Source organism: Notamacropus eugenii, chromosome 1 (genome assembly GCF_028372415.1).
Source record: "Notamacropus eugenii isolate mMacEug1 chromosome 1, mMacEug1.pri_v2, whole genome shotgun sequence".
Classification (NCBI taxonomy): domain Eukaryota; kingdom Metazoa; phylum Chordata; class Mammalia; order Diprotodontia; family Macropodidae; genus Notamacropus; species Notamacropus eugenii.
In genome coordinates, this window is record NC_092872.1 from 193,641,616 (window position 1) to 193,662,540 (window position 20,925).

Below are 20,925 nucleotides of genomic sequence, written 5' to 3' on the forward strand. Positions count from 1 at the left end.
ATTACTCCCTTTTACCCTCCCACAGTGCCATCTCTTATCACAAAGATTTTTTATTTTTAAAATTTGTTTTATGATAGTAATTTTTTTGAGACTGAATATCCCTCTTTTGACCAGCTGGAAATGCAGTGACTGCTCTTGGGTCTGATCCCAGCACAGGAGCTTTCACATGCTCTATTTTCAACTTGAGCCAGTTTGAATCTTCTTAGGCAGAGTGAAGATGGCAGAATTAAAGGAAAGACTCACCTGAACTTGCCCTCAAACCTCTACAAATACTTTTAAAAAGTGAATCTTAACAAATTCTGGAGCAGCAGAATCCACAAAAAGATGGAGTAAAGCAGGTTTACAACCCAAGACACTTGGAGGGTCAGTAGGAAAGGTCTGTTGCACCGGGTTGAGAGAGGAATACAGTCCAGTACAGGCCATGCCAGCACAGGCCTGGCCCCATCAAGCTTCAAATGACTGAATAACTGGCAGCTGTGGCAGTTTCCAGACCTCTCAGCATGTAGACACCAAAGACAACTTGGAAGGTCAGCAGGAAGGGTCTGTCACACCTGGGTGAGAGTGGAACACAGTCCAGCACAGGCTGCGTCAGCACAGTCCCGGTCCCAGCAAACCAGGAACAGGCCTTGAGAGTGACTGAATCGGCAGTGGCAGCTTCTGGAGCTCTCAACCCACAGACGGTAAGGAGGGGTCGAACTACTGCTCAGAAGGAGATTACAGGGGTCTTTTTGCTAGCACTGAGACAAGGCTTTGTTGCTTTGCCTTTACCTGGATCCTGGTCTCAGTTCTGGGTGGCAGTCCCAGGGTGAGGAGGACCAAGCACTAGCATAGCAGAACTTGTGGCTACAGTGGAGGGGGGACTCTCCTCACAGTTCTAGGGCAGAAAAGAGTGCTTGTGGTCACTCACAGACCAGAGCACAGGCCAGGAGAGTAGCAAACACCTTTCCTTAGATCATACCACCTTGGAAGAACTGAAAACTTACAGGTCCCTAGAAGTATCTCTGAAAACAGCTGCATAGAACCCCTGAAGCTTGGGACAGTGCACCCTCCACCCTGGAAGCAGAGCCCTACTGTGACAAAAAGTTAAAAGTCAAGTAATAGTCTGGGAAAATGAGAAAACAATGGAATCTTCCCAGGTAGCCTATTTGACCTGTTCTTGCTTCCCCTTTGGGTGGAGATGCGTGTTCAGTATAGGACACTGAACCTCTGAACCTCTGAGCATAATGGATCCACCATCCTCAGTCTTCCCAGCAGTTGGGGTTAGAGGTATACACCACTACACCCAGCAACAAAGACTTATAAAAAAAAAAAGTGGAAGAAAAGAAAAAATTCTGTAAAATTGATCACCACTTTGAAAATGTCTGGCATTATATATGTTGTTTTACACCTATGGACTCTGCCCAAGGGGAAGCAGGAAACTAATCTTCTAATATTTCTTCTTTGGAGCTAAGCTTGTTGTTTATAATTTTGCAACATTCAGTTCCAGTTGTTTCATGACTATTGTTGGTCTTTCCATTTACATTGTGGCAGTTTTTTTGTGCATTGTTTTCCTGAATCTTCTTACTTTGGCATTTGCTTACTTATTCCAGCGTTTACTTACTTAATCTGCTTTATTTTGGCATTTGTTCATGTAAGTCTTTCCTTGCTTCTCTGTATTCATCATGCTCATCAGTTGTTACCACAGCTATATTCTGCTTCATTTATGCACCATAATTTGTTTAGCCATACCGTAGTTGATAGGTATCTTTGCTGGCATGGTAAAGGTATCTTTGGCTGACTTGGAGTCAGAAAGATCTGAGTTCAGGTTTTGTGACCTTGAGTATGTCCTAGAACGTTTCTTATGTCTCATTTTCCTCAGAAAACAAGCAAAGACTTTTAGGGGGACCTGGCAATGGGGAAGGTTGCTACTGATTCTTCTCTTTTGCAGGATGGAGTTCCTGCAACTGGAAGAACGATGAGAAGACCAGTTAAAAAAACTAGCTGCTAACTATTGCTGTGATTTAAATTAAAAAGTTTTTAATGGGCAAGATAATACAAAGGCTGCAGTCCTGAAGATTGGAAAAAGGTGATTTTTACTGATGACACTCACTTTTTTGTTCAAGACTATGCCAGACTCATTGTCAGGAGCAGTCTAGCTAAACCTATAAGATTTAGATAGCTGTATCAGACCCTAAAACATATCCCCCCCACCCCCAAAATAGGGGCCTTGGGAGTCTTGTACCTAGGGAGCAAATGAACTCTGGTAAATATATTGATAATCAGTGAAGGTGAATTGTGTCATAACTACAGGATTTCCCTCATCACACCTGTAAATAGCCTTTTGGTTGACTCCTCTTCCCACTGCAGTTCACCCTTATCTGTCAGATTAATCTTACTAAAGAGTAGATTTGACCATATCAACCCTGTCTCCACCCATCCTCTTTAAGTAATCTCTAGTGGTTCCCAGACACCATCAGAATGAAGTATAAAATCATCTGTTTTGTTTAAAGCCCTTTATAATCTGGTCTTCTCTTACCTCCCCAGTCTTCTTACACCTTACCCCCAAGTGTAACTGACCTCATTGGTGTTCTTCCCAGTAGACGCTCCTGCCCATAACTTGGCGTTTTTGGAAGCTGATTCCCTGCCTGGAATTCTCTCCTTCCTTATCTCTATCTCTTGGTTTCTCTGGCTTCTTTTAAGTCCTAGCTAAAATTCTAGCTTCTTCCTTTTCTCCCTTGATGCTTGTACCTTTGCTTTATTATTTCCAATTCATCCTTCGTATAGCTTGTTCATTCATAGTTTGCATGTTTTCTTCTCTGTTAGACTGTGAGTTCCTTGAGAGTAGGGATTGTCTTTTACCTTTTTTTTTCCTATTTTTTGGTATCCCCCATGCTTATCACAATTCTTGGCACATAATAGGTGCTTACTAAATGCTTAGACTGATAGATAGTGGTTTCATAGTGTTTCATCATGTAACATGTCACAAAAGGGTAAAGATTTATCTAAGAGATAGAAAGCAATGTGCTTCAGTAGCTTAAGAGCTTACCTGATTTAAACCTTATCGAAAACTTAATGGCTATATTCAGAGGCTGACTGGGAAAAATGGATTTTATCAAAAGCTTAGTGTCCAGTATGATATGTTAGGTTTCATGGAGAATTAAAGCATTTATGTCAAGGTCTTGTGAACTAAGTGCCAAGTTATGTAACATAAGTAATTGTAGCCAAGGGAGGACATATTGCATGTTGAATTTTTTAAAGTTGTAGGAAGTTGTAAGGTTTATTGTGTTAAATGTAATTACTTACTTTGCCTTAGTTGATTTGCACAATACTGTAGGTGCTTAATAAATGTTTGCTGATTGATTAAGTCTTGTCTGACGAAATTTAAGTGTCTTTAGGGAAGGGGTATATCTGATGTCAATGGTAACAGCATATTGCTAATAATTTTTTTTTATCCTGTAGTGTCAAGTATAAGGAGTATTCTTGTGAGAGAAAAAAATAAAAAATTGATTTGTAAATGACATCATAGTGATTTTTATGGTGATTTAACATGCTAATATATCAACCATTTTCCTAATGCCTGTAATTGCAATTGAAGATCAGACATTATGCTAAGGTGATGGTATTCATGATCAGCATAACTATTGATTTTGAAGTCTGGCATTTTATAGTTCAAGAGGGAGTATTGCAACAAAACAAAAAGACAGACTAATGTTTGAATTACTTTTTTGGTAGGAGGGAGTTTTGAATATGTATGGAGCAATGGGAATTTCACTTTAAAACATTTATGGATTACTTTTGCTGACTTTATTGCAGGGGCAAAAGCAAAGATGTAATTAAAATTGAGCTAAGAATTTATGATGATGATTCTGAATCCTGATTTAATTTTGAAGTTGTCTAAAGTTGCAAAAAAATCTCATTTTCAAAGAAACAGAATTAACTTTAATTTACTTGAATTGTAAAAGAAATACATTCCTCTTTAATACCTTTTTTCATGGTAATACTAGTGGCTGCAAAGTAACTAATCAGATACTGTAAATCTACTTGCTAGTCTTCAGTTGGCACTTCCTTAATCAGTAGCCAAAGACTCATCTGATGGGGCAGTTTTTTATACAGTTCTTTATTTAAGGTCTGGTAATTAAGACTGTAATTGATTTACAGTAAAAATGGAGGGTAGGCTTACATTTTACTATCTCACACTGACTTGTAATAGGGAATCGCCAGAATCTGTAGCAACAGGGAAAAAGCAGAGTTGAACAACATCCTCTGGAAAGTCTCGTGCTAGATGCCACCTAACACCAGAGAGAGACCTGGTGCTTTGCAAAACATCTCCTGACCAGCTTCACTAGTCTTCCATTTATCATCCTTCTTGAGATAGGACCAGGTTGTAGCTCATAAAATTAGGGAACCTAAACTCTTACAAATTCTGCTTTTGAGGCCTACACAATTAAATCCAAATCTGATCTATGACGATTAGTTTCAGTGATTAAGGTTCTTAGCTATTAATCAGTCATCTAAAGTTCACTGAGGGAAGAATGGAGGAATTACTGATTATTCTATAGCTTCAAATCTATGTCTAGAAAAATGGTGATAGATATTGTTGTCAGAAATAAAAGGGGAGGCCAGAGCGATTTCCCTCTGTTTGTCTTCTCTGTCAAGCAAGTTGGTGTTGCATGCCCTAGATGTCTTTGTCTTTAAACCCATAGGTATATATCTTGTTGAATCTTACGTGTTAAAAATTGCAAGACTATTCTCTCATGGCACTTGTTTCTCCTTAAGTTTCTTATAAATATGTTGTACATTGCTTGTCTATATCCCTTTCCATCCTTTTTCATTCTTGGGTACAGTCATAACCATTCCCAACACATTATAGTTTTGTTGAATTAATAACAAAAAATACTTGGGTTATTACATGTAGAAATTGCCAGAGTTTCTTTCCTAATCCTATCTAACTTGACCAGTGGAATGTGCTGGCATAAAGTGAGTTGTTGCTTCAAATTGAAAGCTAAGTGAACTCTAGCATACTTTTACATGTGGTTTATTTAAGTATGGCAGCTAAATGGTGCAGTGAATAGTGTGCTGGGCCTGGAATCAGGAAGACATGAGTTCAAATTTGACTTTGGAGGCGGACTAGTTTTGTGACTCTGGGAAAGTCATAAACTTTGTTTTGGTTTCCTCATCTGTAAAGTGGGGATAGTAGTGAAACCTACCTCCCAGTGTTATTTTAAGGATTAAATGAGATAATATTTGGAAAGGACTTTGCAAATTTTAAAATGCTATATAAATGCTAGCTATCATTATTATTATTGTTATTATTTCGCACAGTGGTTCCCAAAGTTTAGTCTGTGAATCCTGGGGATCCCTGAGACCCTTTTGCAAAGGACCCTTGTCCAAGAGGTCAGAACTCTTTTCATAACAATACTTAGATTTTTTTTTTCTATTAAAATACTCCTTTTTCCAATTACATATCTGTGTGGGACCAAATTTTCTTTTGATACATACCTCAACCAAATCAACATAACATAATAGATCTAATACAGAAACAGATGAGAATCCAGATGTCTTCTACTAAACCTTGTAATTTTTTTTTGTTTTGGAAAACAGTTATTTTCATAAAACTTTTTTATATTAACATGTAATGGGCTTATTGTTATTTTAAAATTAATTCATAAATATTTAATTTCTAAGAAGGTAAATGTTGATAGATATTAGAATGTAAAAGTGGTTCTGAGACAAAAAAAGTCTGAGGACCAATGATTTATTTAGCATATAGACTCTGCTGTATTTTTCTCCGTGTAAAGTTGATTCCTCAGAATGTTGTCTTTTTTCTTGATAATGTACTTCTGGGCCCTAACAATTTTTAAATGGTCCATTAACCATAATGATGGTTTTGCATGCTTAATAATGACCTCTGTAAAAGACATGATCAAACCAGACCCCAGGATGTTAATTGCTCTGTGTATTCTTCATTGATATTCATAAGAAATTCTACCACGTGTTGGAAAATTTTTATCAAAATTTTTATTTTTGTAAAATATATCTATCTAAATTTAAGCCTCCACCATTTTGATGTAAATAAAGATGAAAAAAAATTGCAAACATCTTCTAGAAATAGTCTCTTTCTCTCCCCCTTTTTTTAATTGGATGACAAGTTTAACTGATTGGGATAATAGAAGCTGCACCAAAATTGTGCTGAAATAGTGCTCTTTTATCTTAGTATAATGCATGACAATAACAATAACAAATATATAGATTTTAAAATTCAGTTGCTATAAGAGAATGTCATCATATTTTTTCTTTAATTTGCAGTGGTTGGAATTGGAAAAGGAACAAAAATGTTAACCAGTATGTTATCAGGTTCTAAGGTAAGAAGAATGAATTTTATTAATTCCCTTTAATGATCTTTGTTGGTAATTTTTAATTATAAAAATGTATCAAGACTGACATTCTGGATGCTGAATAAATGATTGCATGCTTGAAAAGGCATTTTAGTCACTTTATGTAAAGCATCCTACTGAAGGATATAAATAGAAAAGTGAGAAGAAAGCTTCCTTTTTTTCCCCCCAAATATTTTATTTTTTTCCAATTACATGTAGAAAAATTTTGATACTGGTTTTTAAAATTTTTGATTTTCCAATTTTTTCCCACTCTTCCCCCTAAAACCTTGCTCTTAAGAAGTTCTCATTCTAGTAGTAGGAGACAGCAATTTAGGAGGGTTTGCTACAAGGCAGATAGAAAAGTCTTCAGGGTACCATTGCAAGATAGGGGGTAAGGACTGGAGTCCTTAGAATACAGTGTATTGGGCAGGTGGTCTGGAGGGTGGTTTGAGGGGACACTGGTCCTCAAATATGAATGGCATATGTCCAAAAGCACAGCTGCAACTAGTTAAAGAAATCTGTACATTTTGAAAATAGTTAATATTTCTAAATAGTTATTATAAAATAGAACTTTATTTCTGGTAATTAAACTCTCACTGGAGTTTGGTAAAAATTTTTTTTTACTTTAAATATATTAGAGATACATTTCGTCAACAATTGAAATCTATTTTGTTAGAACTTGGTTAGATAATAAAATTTTTTCATTTTCTTTATTTTAATAGTACTTTTTAATTTCATTTCATTTCTTTAATAGTTCTATTTTTTTATATTTTATAGATGGAAAGGTACTTTAAATACTTTAGTTCAGGTGTGATTAACTTGGAGTCTGTGAACTTTAAAAAAAAATTGATAACTACATTTCAATATAATTGGTTTCTTTTTTAATCCTATGCATCTTATTTTATGCATTTAAAAACATTTTTTTTAAATTTAATTTTATTTATTTTCAGTGTTCTACAATCACTTACATATAACTTGGATTTTTCCCCCCTCCCTATCTCCTCCCTCCCTGAGAAAGCATACAGTTTTATATAGGTTCTACACATACATTCCTATTAAATACATTTTCACCATAGTAATGGTGAAAAAATTAAAATGAATAGGAGAAATCATAAAACAAACCAAAACGTGTAATACAAAAGAAAATGATCTGCTGCATTCTGCAGTTGAATTCCATAGTTCTTTCTCTGGATGTGGGAGGCATTTTGCCTAAAAAGACCATCCTCCCACCTGCTGCTTATCCTTTTCCCCTTCAGTTTCCTATAGTGTAAGGTAGATTTTCATACCAAATTGAGTGTGCATGTTATTCCCTCCTGAAGCCAAATCTCTCTTACCTCCTCCCTCTTCTCCATTGAAAAAGCTTTTTCTTGCCTCTTTTATATGAGATAATTTGCCCCATTCTTTTTCTCCCTTTCTCCTCCCAATATATTCCTCTCTTACCCCTAAATTTTATTTTTTCAGATATCATCCCTGCCTATTCAACTAACCCTGTGCCCTCTGCCAATATGTATATAATCCCTTCAACTACCCTAATACTGAGAAAAGTCTCAAGAGTTACAAATATGATCTTTCTATGTAGGAAATGTAAACAGTTCAACTTTAGTAAGACCCTTATGATTTCTCTTTCCTGTTTACCTTTTCATGCTTCTCTTGATTCTTGTGTTTGAAAGTCAAGTTTTCTGCTTAACTCCGGTCCTTTCATCAAGAATGCTTGAAAATTCTTTATTTAATTGAATGAGCATTTTTTTCCCCTGAAGTATCATACTATACTCAGTTTTGCTGGGTAGGTGATTCTTGGTTTTAATCCTAGCTTCTTTGACCTCTGGAATATCATATTCTAAGCTCCATGATCCCTTAATGTAGAAGCTGCTAGATTTTGTGTTATCCTGATTGTATTTACACAATACTTGAATTGTTTCTTGCTGGCTGCTTGTAATATTTTCTACATGACCTGGGAGTTCTGGAATTTGCTACAATATTCCTAGGAGTTTTTCTTTTGATATGTCTTTCAGGAGGTGAGCATTGGATTCTTTCAATGTCTATTTTATCCTCTGGTTCTACAATATCAGGGTAATTTTCCTTCGTAATTTCTTGAAAGATGATGTCTAGGCTCTTCTTTTGATCATGGCTTTTAGGTGGTCCCATAATTTTTAAATTGTCTCTTCTGGATCTGTTTTCCAGGTCAGTTGTTTTTCCATTGAGATATTTCACATTGTCTGCTATTTTTTCATTCCTTTGACTTTGTTTCATAATTTCTTGACTTTTCATAAAGTCATTAGCTTCTATCAGCCCCATTCTAATCTGTAAGGAATTATTTTCTTCAGTGAGCTTTTGGACCTCCTTTTCCATCTGTCCAGTTCTGCTTTTTAGGACATTCTTCTCCTCATTGGCTTTTTGTATCTCTTTTGTCATTTGGGTTAGTCTATTTTTTAAACTGTTATTTTCCTCAGCATTTTTTTTTTTGTGCCTCCTTTAGCAAGCAGTTGATTTTTCATGATTTTCTTGCATCACTCATTTCTCTTCCCAATTTTTGCTCTACTTCTCTTTCTTGATTTTCAAAATCCTTTTTGAGCTCTTACATGGCCTAAGACCAATTCACATTTTTCTTGGAGGCTTTGGATGCAGGAACTTTGACTTTGTTGTCTTCTGTTTGTATACTTTGGTCTTCCTTGTTACCAATGTAAGATTCTATTGTCTGATTCGTTTTTTTTTTTTAATTTTTGCTCATTTCTCCAGCCATTTACTTGACTTTTAGGCTCTTTGTCAAGGTAGTTCTCTGCTTCTAGTGGGAGTAGAGGTGTATTCTCAGCTGCTTGATCCCCCCACAATCTTAGCCAAAAGAGAACAAGCTTATAATTTGGGGTGACTTTAATGTTAGAGTAGGCTCAGACTACCAGACTTGGCAGGGAGTCCTAGGGAGGAATGGAGTTGTAAATTGCAAAGACAGTGGTCATTTGCTGCTGAAGACTTCTACATCGCATGACCTTCTTATCAACACTGTTTTCCGTTTACCTAAATGCAATAAAACTTCATGGATGCATCCTCATGGCAAACATTGACAACTAATAGACTATGTGAATGTAAGGAGAAGAGACAGAAAGATGTGAGTGACAAAGGCAATGTGTAATGCAGAGTGCTGGACTGATCATAGATTTATCCTTTCCAAGCTAAATATTTGTATTCATCAAAAGTGCCGCCCCCAAGGCAAAATGACTTCCAGAAGAATCAGTGTCAACAAATTAGAGCTCTTCTCTGAGTAGTTTGTTGCTAACTTGGAGTGAAAGTTGAGCCAACACATAGTTGGCAACAGTGGAGCAGAAAAGGAGTGGGGCAGCTTTCAGAGATTTGGTGTACAGCACTGCATTTGCTCCTCTGGGTCAGAAATTCAGAAGCTACTAAACAAAAAATGAGAACTCCATGAGATATACCAGCAGGATAGTTCATCCACCTGTAAGAAGGCAGCATTTAAGCCCATCAAAAACAAACTACAAGCAAAGCTTAGAGAGATGAAGGATTCCTGGCTGAGAGAAAAGGCAGATGAAATTCAGTTTTATGCTGATAGTAACAATCTAAAGTGCTTTTATGATTCCCTGAAAGCTATTTATGGACCAAAAACCTATGGTGCATCACCACTATTCAGTGCTGATGGAGCCACATTGATTAGGGATAAGGACATGATGCTAGAGAGATGGGCTGAACACTTCCACAGTGTTCTCAACAGACCATCATCAATCAATGCTGAGGCCATTGACCATTTACCTCAGGTTGAAGTCAATCCCTCCTTAGCTCAATTTCCAACTGAAGAAGAGGTTTTGAGGGTCATTAGGCTCCTTTCATGTGGCAAAGCACCTGGTGCTGATTCTATTCCAGCTGAGATTTACAAAGTAGGGGGATCATTGCTCATACAAAAGCTGACTGAAATTTTCCAGGTTATATGGCAAGAGGAAGTTATATTGCAGGAGTTCAAGGATGCCTCCATTCTCCATCTCTGTAAGGGTAAAGGGAATAGATTGTCCTGTGACAGTCACTGCTGGGGGGGACGTCCTTTCTTTTAGTGCTCTCTGCTCTCTCAGTGCTGGCATAATCCTTGCTAGAGTCCTCCTTAATAGGCTGATCCTTCACATGGAAGATAGTCATATACTTGAGAGCCAATGTGACTTCAGAAAGGGCTGAACAGTTGATGTGATGTTTGCTGCCTGACAAGATTAGGAAAAGTGCCAGGAGCAGAACAGAGAGAGGTCTGTACACAATGTTTATAGATCTGACCAAGGCCTTTGATACTGTTAGTCGTGAGGGCTTATGGAAAATTATGTCAAAATTTGGCTGCCTGGAGAAAAGTTCATCAGTATTGTGCTTCAATTTCATGATGGCATATTTGCCTGGGTTTTGATTAGTGGACAATGCTCTCGTGCTTTCCCAGTCACCAGTGGAGTGAAACAGGGCTATGTGCACAGGACTGTGTGCTTGCTCCCATGCTTTTTAGCATGATGTTTTCAACCATTTTGTCAGATGTTCTCAATGAGGATGAACACAGCATCAAGGTCAGCTACTGTATTGATGGTAAGTTCTTCAGTTTGAAAAGACTACAAGCCAAGACCAAAGTGGAGGGAGTGTTGTTGCATGATTTTCTGTTTGCAGATGACTGTGCACTCAATGCAACCTCTGAAGCTCAAATGCAACAAAATGTGGATCAGTTCTCTGTTGCCTGTGCTAATTTTGGCCTGATAATTAACACCAAGAAAACACAGGTGCTCCATCAGCCACCACCACACCATCCATACATGGAACCATAGATTACAACAAATGAAGTTTTGAATGGTGTGGATAAGTTCACTTATCTTGGTAGTGTACTTTCCAGGGATGTACACATTGACAATGAGGTTGATGCATGCATTGCCAGAGCTAGATGAGTGTTTGGGAGGCTCTGAAGAAAAGTTTGGGAGAGAAGAGGTATTAGACTGACTACCAAACTGAAGGTGTACAGAGCCATTGTGTTAACCTCATTGTTGTATGCCTGTGAAGCATGGGCAGTTGACCAAGCACCATGCCAGGAAACTGAATTACTTCCATTTGAACTGTCTTAGGAAAATTCTGAGGATCACCTGGCAGGATAAGGTACCAGACACTGAAATCCTTGCTATAGCATTCAAACTATACTTCAGAGAGCACAACTCCGATGGGCTGGCCACATTTGAATGCAAAATGTATGTTTGCCAAAAAGACTATTTTTTGGAGAGCTCACATGGGGCAGGTGATCACGTGGTGGCCAGAAGAAATGATATAAGGCCACTGTCATCTCTGTCTAGAGCTTGGGATTTGACTGCAACATGGGAGACACTGGCACAGGACCACTCGGCATGGCGTGCCCACATCAGGAAGGGTGCTGTACTCTATGAGCAACGCAGAATTGAGACAGCACAAAGTAAACATAGGATGTGCAAATTTGGAGTATCCACCCCAAAAATTCAACATGGCTTATCTGTGCCCAACCTGTGGTAGAGCATTCCAAGCTTGTATTGGTCTGATTAGCCACAGTCGGACACACTGAAACTTCACTTTATCATGGTGATGTCATTTTGGTCCTCTTCAAAAAGGAAGGACAGCAACCATGGAGAGTTCATCCCATTCACATTCACAATTTTGATTACTATCTGTGTCTTTCTCTCCATCCTATTTCTCCTCCCATCCCCTTTGTGCTTTTATTTCTCCCTTCTCCCTTCCCCTCCTGAAAAGTTTTACTTTTGACTACCACCTCTCTCACTCTTCCATCCCTTCTATCAGGCCCCCTCCCTTTTCTTTCCCTTACTACTTTTCCCTCCTTTCCAACCACCCCTTTCTTGTGCTGGAAGCTAGGGGCCTGGTTATTGGCTTTATATGCTGTGGCCTCTGATTGTTTCAGCTAGAAGCTATATAAAGCTGCAGCTTATCTGGTGCTGAACTGGCTGGTGTGTACCAAGGCCAAGGCCAGGTAAAGACTATTTGAGACATTGAAGCTAAGAGAATCAGGTGTGGGGGAGGGTTGGTCTAACCGCTGGAGGTCTCCTCCTTCCCTAGGTTTGAGTTAGAGCATAGGCAGGCCAAGTGGCTGGTGAACCCTGTCTGTGCTGGTATCTGCCCATTTCCCCTGGCTGTGCTAAGGCATTCCTGGGGTCCTGGTGTTGGCACTTACTGGTTCCATTCTCCTGGGCATCAGAATCTCCTGCTGGTCCACTGAGGTGGGGCTTGCTGGAATGCATCTTGTCCTGCACTGGTCCCTTTCAGCCATAGCAAGAGGGACCCTTCTTGTCAATCTCCGTAGCCTTCTGAAGTAAAAGACTGATGTACCCCTTCTGTTGGCTCCACTATTTCCAGATTTTTTCCTGGGGCAGTATTCTCTGGGTTTTTCAAGGTCAACAAGAAGGGTGAGAGCACTTACAGCTTACTCCAACATCTTGACTCCTGGAAGTTCAAGTAGGTGACTTTCAAACATTTGGTCTGTGGACTGATAGCCCCAGGAGTGGCTGCTGTTGTTGCCCTGGGCCCTGCACTCCTCTCTCACCCAGCTCTGTGAAACTCCCATCCTGTCCTGAGAGGTTCGGGAATGGGCACTGCTGCTGGTGATTCAGTTCACCCAGGCCATTCCCGCTCCGCTGTGGCCAAGTCTGCACTGGTGTACTTCTCCAACGGGGTGTAACATTCTTCCTGTCGATTTTTTGGGCTGTTCTGGGCTGGAAATCTTCCACACTCTGTCTCCTAGTGAATTCTGCCATTCTAAAATTTGTTAGAGGTATCTGAAGGAATTTGTGGAAGAGCTTAGGTGAGTCTTTGCTTTCACTTCACCGTCTTGGCTCCACCCCCATGAATGTAATTTCTTAAACTTGGGTTCAAAGGAACTATTTCATAAGAAAATGATTTGTTTTTCTGAAAGAGATCTTGAGGATTCTAATGAGTGACTTACAGTAAGTTGCTTTGAATCAACATTATGATAAATTAGCAAAAAGCTATTGAGATCTTGGGCTACATCAAGAGAAGTAAAACTTCTGGGAATGAGCAGGCATTAGTATATCTGTACTCAGCTCTGATGTAGGTGTTGTGTTCAGTTCTGGGTATTAGTTTGGGAAAGGCATTATTGAGATGGAGGGCCTCTTATCGGTGCCATAATAAGAAGTAATTCAAATAACTGGGAATGTTTCACCTGAGAATGAAAGATTTGGGGGACTAAGGAGAGAGCAGGATGGGACTTGACAGCTTTCTTTTAAGTATTGTTAGAAAAATAGCATGTGGAAGAATGATTAGACTTTTTTTTTTTGGCCCTGCAGTGCAGAAGTAGGAGCAATGGGTAGATAGTGTAAAAAGAGGCAAATTTAGACTTGATATCAGAAAAATTTCCTAATAAGTAGCTAATAATATAATACAATGTAATGTAATGTAATAGATAATATAAGAACCCCTAATAACTGTATATTACAGTGCTTATTTTTTTCAGGTAGGAGTTGGCCTATGTGGTTACTGAAGGTTCTTCTAATCATCAGATTCTGTGATTAATTTCTTATCTTCACATTTGATGGATATAAAACAAAATTAAATATGATATCTGATTAACTGATGAACAGTCATGATTTAGATGTGGCTAGGTGGCACAATAATCAGTAGTGTTGAACTTGGAGTCAGGAAAGTCAGAGTTCAAACCCTGCCTTAGACACTTAGTTCTGTGAACCTGCACAAGCTATTTAACTTAAGTCTCAGTTTCCTTATCTATAATATGGATTTAATAATAGCACTTATTTCATAGGATTATTGTGAAGATCAAATGAGAATATGTATTTGTATATATATGTATGTATGTGTGCGTGTGTATATGTATGTGTGTATACACACATACATACACATATTCTTTACAAACTTTAAGTTTTATATGAATATCAACTGTTATTATATAGAAATGTATCTAAGTTAGAGAATTATCTTAGCATCCTTTCCTTTCATTGGAGGAGGCTAAATAGACGGTTTTCTTTGTAAATTAGAAACTCTTCAGCATGCATATAATTTTATGGTAGACTGTTAAACACCTTGTATCTATAAGGCTTTGTGGAGAATGTACAAAAATCATGTGTATCAGGCATGATCCTGGCCCTCAAGAACTATAGTTTATTTCATAGGATCATAGATTTCGAGCTGAAAGGGACCTTAGAAACCATCTAATTCCTCCCCCTCATTTTACATATGAGGAATCTGAGACCCATAGAGGTTAGGTTAGTTGACTTGCCTAAGGTCACATGGGTAGTAAATAATGGTCTTTGAGTCCAAGTTTTCTTATTCCAAAGCTAGTGCTAGCACAACTAAAATAGATAGTAATAAGTGATATCCCATAATTGCCAAATGGATAATAGGCAACAGGGAAAATGAGATAGTAAGTCAAGCATATTTAGGAGAAATGCTGGTTAATTTTTTCCTTCTAAAAAGAGTTGAAGTTTGCTAAGTAAAATGTCTCGGGTTAATTAGAGGGAAAGTAAAGGAATTCATGTTGTATTTATCTTATGCAGTTATAGAAAGTGCTACAAAATTAGGGCCTAGTCATCATGAATTCATTTTAGCATTTATCATTCACTATCTAATATATTATATGTAAGACTTTAAATGCTAAGTAGGAGAAATATAAAGATGAATCAGATATGACCTTGACCTTCATGTAGTTTCTAGTCTGGTAGGATGAGATAAAATATGGAAACCTTTGTTCAGGGTCATTTCTCTTAGAAATTCTTTCTAATCACAGAAATCATTCTGATGACTATTACTTGGGCCATTTGTAATATGGAAATAATTTTGTTGTACATCTTCTTTGTACTTGTATTCTATATTATAGGAGGCAATATAGCAGAATCATAGTTAGCAGAAAATGGACAGCCAACATGGTATGACTAAGGACAGTTATCAATAGCTTACTTTTGTCGCTAATATTGGCTGTTTAAAATTACAACCTTAATCAAATCTTTCTGCATGGTATGTACGAGAAGAAAATCTTGAGTTATTCTGTAATATGTACTGTGCAAACAAAGTGCCTTGCATACATAGTACTACGTATTTGATGAATTTAATTAAATGAAGGTAGTAACACTTTCAAGGATGGGGGCAGGGCATGGATTTTCTTATAGACTATATAAAAAAAAGTAGACATTTTTATTCCACCAGAATGATTGCTAGACTTGAGGTCAGAGTACTAGGGCTCAAATCTCACACTGTATATTTACAACCTGAGTGACCTTGGGGAAAAAAGTCACTTAAGGAAACTTGGTTTCCTTATCTCTAAGAGTTGGATGAAATGAGCTTGAGGATCACATATATAAATACATACACATATATGTATGTATGTGTGTACATACATACATAACTTCTACATACATAACATCTATCTATATGTATATATAAATTTTTTCTCATTGTCTTGCATTGGCTATAAATTTGCCATCATAGTGGGATTAATAAGATATTTCTGAGAAATGCAATGAATGCCCTCCTTTTTAAAAATAGAAACTTATTTTCATTAGGTTTTTTATAATGCACCTTCAGTGTATTAAACAAAACATACTTCAAATATAGGCAAGTAGAAGAGTGGACAATGTACTATAGTTATTCTGGCATGATAAACAGAGTCTTTGGTTAATAATGGACTGGGGATGAGCTGATTCTTCACTGATAGTAACATAATTAGTAATTTTGATAAAAATGAAATTTAGTAGAGATGGAGCAGACTCACTTTCCCCCTTCAGAGATCTGAAAATATAATCTTTATTTTGAGGATATATAGCAGTGTATAGAGTGCTGCTCCTAGAGTTAGGAAGACTCATCTTCCTGAGCTCAAATCTGACCTGACACTTTCCAGTTGTGTGATGCTGGATAAGTCACTTAACCCTGTTTGCCTCAGTTTCCTCATCTATAAAATGAGCTGGAGAAGGAAATGGCAAAGCACTCTAGTATCTTTGCCAAGAGAACCCCAAATGGAGTCACAAAGAATCAGACACAACTGAACAACAACAGATATAATGTTCGTGAAATTAAGGTGGCTTTTCTGTGTAGTTTTAGCTTTTTATTCATGTTTTCAAGTTGTTTAGGCTTTATATTACCTCTCATTAGGATAGGTGAATTAATTGTTCTTGTATTTAAAAAACCCTACAGTTCTGCAAGTTATCTATGATACCTTTCATTTATAACTTTCATTTCATCTTTCAAGTTTCATTTCATCACTGTGGGCATTCCCTGGCCAACGAAGATGCCAGCCCTTTCACACACTGTAAATACTTTAATGAATTACCATGGTCAAAAAGGTGTGTTACCTGATGGTCATCCCTCTCTGGTGTTGAACCCCTCTCAAGATAATTAGGCTTACAGATGAAAGCTATATACCTTAGTTTGTCATCAGACCTCTACTCAAAAGTTTTTATAACTAGCTAAGACCTTTCTGCTCTTTTGCCACTTGCTATAAAAGTTTTATCTTGGTTACTCCAGTTGTTACTTCTTTTTCCACCCCACACCTCAAATTACTTTGCATGTAATTTTCATTCAAGAGGAAGCCTAGCAGAGTAGAGGGAGAGTTGACCTTCAAGTAAGAAAGACAGGGCTTCATTCAGATCCTGCTTTTGAAAGGTAACTAGCTGTGTGATTGTGGGCAAGTCACCCTGTCAGTGCTCCTGAACAGTTTGGTAACAGTAGAAGTTACAGAGAAGATACCAACACTAGTGTTTACACTAAGACTTCCTAGACCATTGAAACCACAGATGCAGACTACAAAAAAATGATCTTTTCTTACCTATGTGTGTGTGATTTTCTTCTAGTAAAGTTTAGTATGTTTTTTAATGTGGGGACAGTTTTGGTTTTGTGGCTGGCATAGGGCCTTGCACTTATTAAATGCTTAATGAATTATATTGCACTTACCTAGTATATTGTTTTCCAGAATACAGTGGCTAGTGCCTTGCCATAGTTAGGCATCAGAAAATGATTTTAAAAGTTGCCTGCTGTTATTTTTTTTTGTATTGTACGTTTCATTGTGTATTTTTAGACCTTAATTTTAAAAATGACTCAGTTTTTATAATATTAGGAGTCAGAAAATTTTCACAAGTATTTTTAATGTGTCAAAGTGCATTTAAAAAAAAAAAAGCCCAGCCAAATAGTGGGAAGTTATTATTACTCTAATTTTGTATCAGATTAATCATATCAGTTTAAACCGAAATACAATTTTGTATGAACCCTGACATGCTCATGAGTACTTTTCATTATATGGTTTGCTTGTTTCCTCTTCCTATAGAAGTATATTGCTACTGGAGAATTGGGGAAAGCTACTGATACACTGGATTCAACAGGGAAAATTACAGAAGAAAAACCTTACGGTAAGAACTGAGCTTTATAATAGTAAAATCTAAATTGCTTTGGTTTTAATAAGTAGAAGAGGAGGAAAGGCTACTCTGAACTCTGTTTTAAATTTAAAACCAATCTTAGTGATTTCAGTTTTATAAACAACGTACATAAAAGAAAGAAGTTTGAAATTAGCGTGTCAGTGGATGTTTGCTACATTTTAGATTGCTAATTTCTTGAGAACAGAGAAACATGTTTTTATCTCCAGTGCTAAGCTCAGTGCCTTTGTATTTAATAATCAGATGAAATAACACATATAGATCTTTTTAAACCATGTACTACATAAATTTCAGCTATTGTTAAAATATATCTAGGCCCTTAATAAATATTTTAATGAACGAATTGGATTGGATTACATTCATTAGCATTTTTCATTATAATTGCTTCATTTGAAACAAATCCTGAGGGAGAAGATTTTAAAACGACTCCTCTACTTTCCTTTCCTCCTTCATTCCAACTTCTTACCCCAAATGCTTTTGTAGTTAGTTTTGAAATTTTTTTCACTTTTTATCTGCCTTACAATCTCTGTTTTACAGACTGCTTTGTACTATTTAAATAAGAGGACCCATTAGTTTTTGTATATAAGGCCACTGTTTTAAAACTAATTCTTTCCGCTTGCTTTTGGAACATGTAAATATAAGGCAGAGAAAGAGTGTTTTCTCTTGGAAGTAAAACAGAACTAATTGGGGCCCATCTTAATTTATCTACCATTCCCTTTTTTTCACTACTCTAAAAAAAAAGATAAATGAAATGGTCTCCTAGCAACCTGCACAGTGCTCATTCTATTTATAACAACAGTAGGTTTATACAGTAAGTTCACCCCCATTATTCTGTCACAAAGTGTGAATTATTTGTAGGGTTTCTTTTTTTTTTTTTAACTCTTGCCTGTGGTTGATATTTTTCCCACTTGACTCAATTGCAGGAGATGAATGCTTACCTAGTCTTCCTGTGTTCTTGTGTTGAGTTACAACATTGTCCCAGTAGGAGAGAGTTTAGGTAGCTGCTGGAACTCATTTACCATCCATCCTAGCTAGCAGAACTTCAGTTCTGCAGTTTCTTTTGTACCTTGTTTAATCAATCAGCAAAATTTAAAATGCATATATGTTTTCTTAGGCTTTCTTTTAAAACAGAGCTTTTGAATTATATTGCAATTCAAGTATTTAAAAAGTTATTTTGTACATATATTTTGAAAATATGAAAAAGTTCCAATTAATTGAAACCCAATTAGAAATCTTTTTTTTTCCAGGTGGAAAGGGTGAATGCCATGTAAATATGCTCATCTCAAGAATTTCTTAAAAAGAAAATTAATTTCCTACTATGCTCTGCTTCCATGAACATTCAACACAGTCTCCTTCATAGACATCTATAATAACTGTAATGAGAGTTGATATACAGATATTCATTATTATGATCATAAAGTACTACAGCCTATGCTTTACTTAGGCAATAATAACAGTAATATTTATTTGAAAATTTTTCAGAAGGTTTCAGAAAATAAGTAAAATCAGTTCTTGGTTAACTAGAATATTTATATTTAATTCACCTGTCCCTGTCCCCAAAATATTTCTTATTGTAATTTGTATTTATGTAACATAGTTTATAATAGGTAGTAGCGGGATATACATTAATATAGTTAAGGAGTGGGAGACTATGCAAGACTTTGAATACAAGGTCAATAATATTGGGCTTGAAGCAACAGTGAAGAGTACAGAACATATCAGAAGGTTTCTGATAACATAGGCTTACTTAAAAGTTCCCTTTAATTGAGTTCTTTTATTATTTTATACTTCCCATGAAAAGGTTTTGACATAAAAACCTCCAATGTGCATTTTTTTCTTGTGGCCTTGACTGATTTATGAGTCATTGCAGCGTTACCATTAATGGCACTTCTTTAAACAGCTGCTGGGCATTGTGGTAAGCATTTGCCATCTGTGTTTTAGAAATATACCTTTGGTATAACTTAAGGTATCAGTAGTAATTAGGATCGGATGTTGCAGTGGAGGTAAAATTTTTCTTCATGGAATAAATTCTCTTTTGTACTATGAGATGTCAGAGAAGAATTAGAATCAAGAGAGGGAACACTTAAAGAACATAGAATAAAGCCTGCTCAATAAAAATTTATTTCTAGTGAAACTTGCCTTTATATGATGATGATATGAAACTTTCCTTTTTTCATTTTTGAGATTGGATCTCCCTGTCTTGCTTAGGCTGGAAGTACAGTGACCACTTCTGGACCCAGTCGAGATACTGATCATTATGGAAGATCTAACCCTGTTCCAATTTTAGAATTTGGGTTGGTTTGCCCAGTTTTAGGCAGCCTAAAGGCCTTATACCCTTACGGACTCACCATATTGGTCTAGACTTAGGGTGGCCACCTAATCTGTTTTAGCCCTGCTGCAATTCATAACTCCCATATTAAGTGATCTACTATTCTTGGACTCCCCTAATAGAAGAGATTATAGACATAGAACTATTTGAAAGCACTTGAATGTCGCCAAAGTACTTGGTGTTAGTATGTCTTGGGCTTTGCATTTTTTCTGTTCTTATTTGAATTTAGTAAACTTTAGCTACTCCTTCCTGTGTAGCTTTCAAGGACTGAGGTCAAACTAAGGTCAGTCTGTTTCTTGATATGTTAATATTAAAAGTTTGAAGATGGGATGTCCTGTTTTTCTTTTTCTTTTTTTTCTTTTTAATTTAATCAGTCTGTGGAGCCCTTGGTATGACAAAGGCTTGCATACAACTTAGAGATTAATCATAAGATTTTTGTTTGCCATTTGCCATATAATGTCTGTTGTAAAAAATCTGTACTAGAATAAAAATTATTCAGATATGATTCCCACAAGGTAGAAGAAAAAGTAGGAAAGGAGATTAGTTGGAGTATTGTGAACATGTGATGTTGCTGACTGTGCTCACAAATTACATAATCTTTCTGTGATTTTGATTGCTAATCAACTAATTAACTAGTTCCAAAACCTCAGATCTCAGCCATTATGAAGATCTCCAAAATTAATAACAGTAACTATTAAACTACAGTTTATATTGAACTTTTGAAGCTCTTTAGATACAGAAATATAATCTGTACTATTTTAGAAGAAAAAGGATAGAACCAAAAAGAACTGAAAGCCAACGTCAAAGGTTTTAGAAGTTGTATATTCTCTGTCTCAAAGTGTAAATTATCTAATGATGA

At 36.7% G+C, this 20,925-nt stretch overlaps 1 protein-coding gene across 2 annotated transcripts in view; it reads left to right on the forward strand.

The window, feature by feature from the left end:
* Positions 1-20,925, forward strand: part of TRUB1 (TruB pseudouridine synthase family member 1) — a 37,633-nt gene that overhangs the window by 10,260 nt on the left and 6,448 nt on the right. For both annotated transcript variants that reach the window (XM_072623336.1, XM_072623347.1), the window contains exons 3-4: positions 6,286-6,341; positions 17,632-17,713. In XM_072623336.1, the coding sequence (XP_072479437.1) occupies positions 6,286-6,341; positions 17,632-17,713 (138 nt within the window). The remainder of the gene's footprint in view (positions 1-6,285; positions 6,342-17,631; positions 17,714-20,925) is intronic.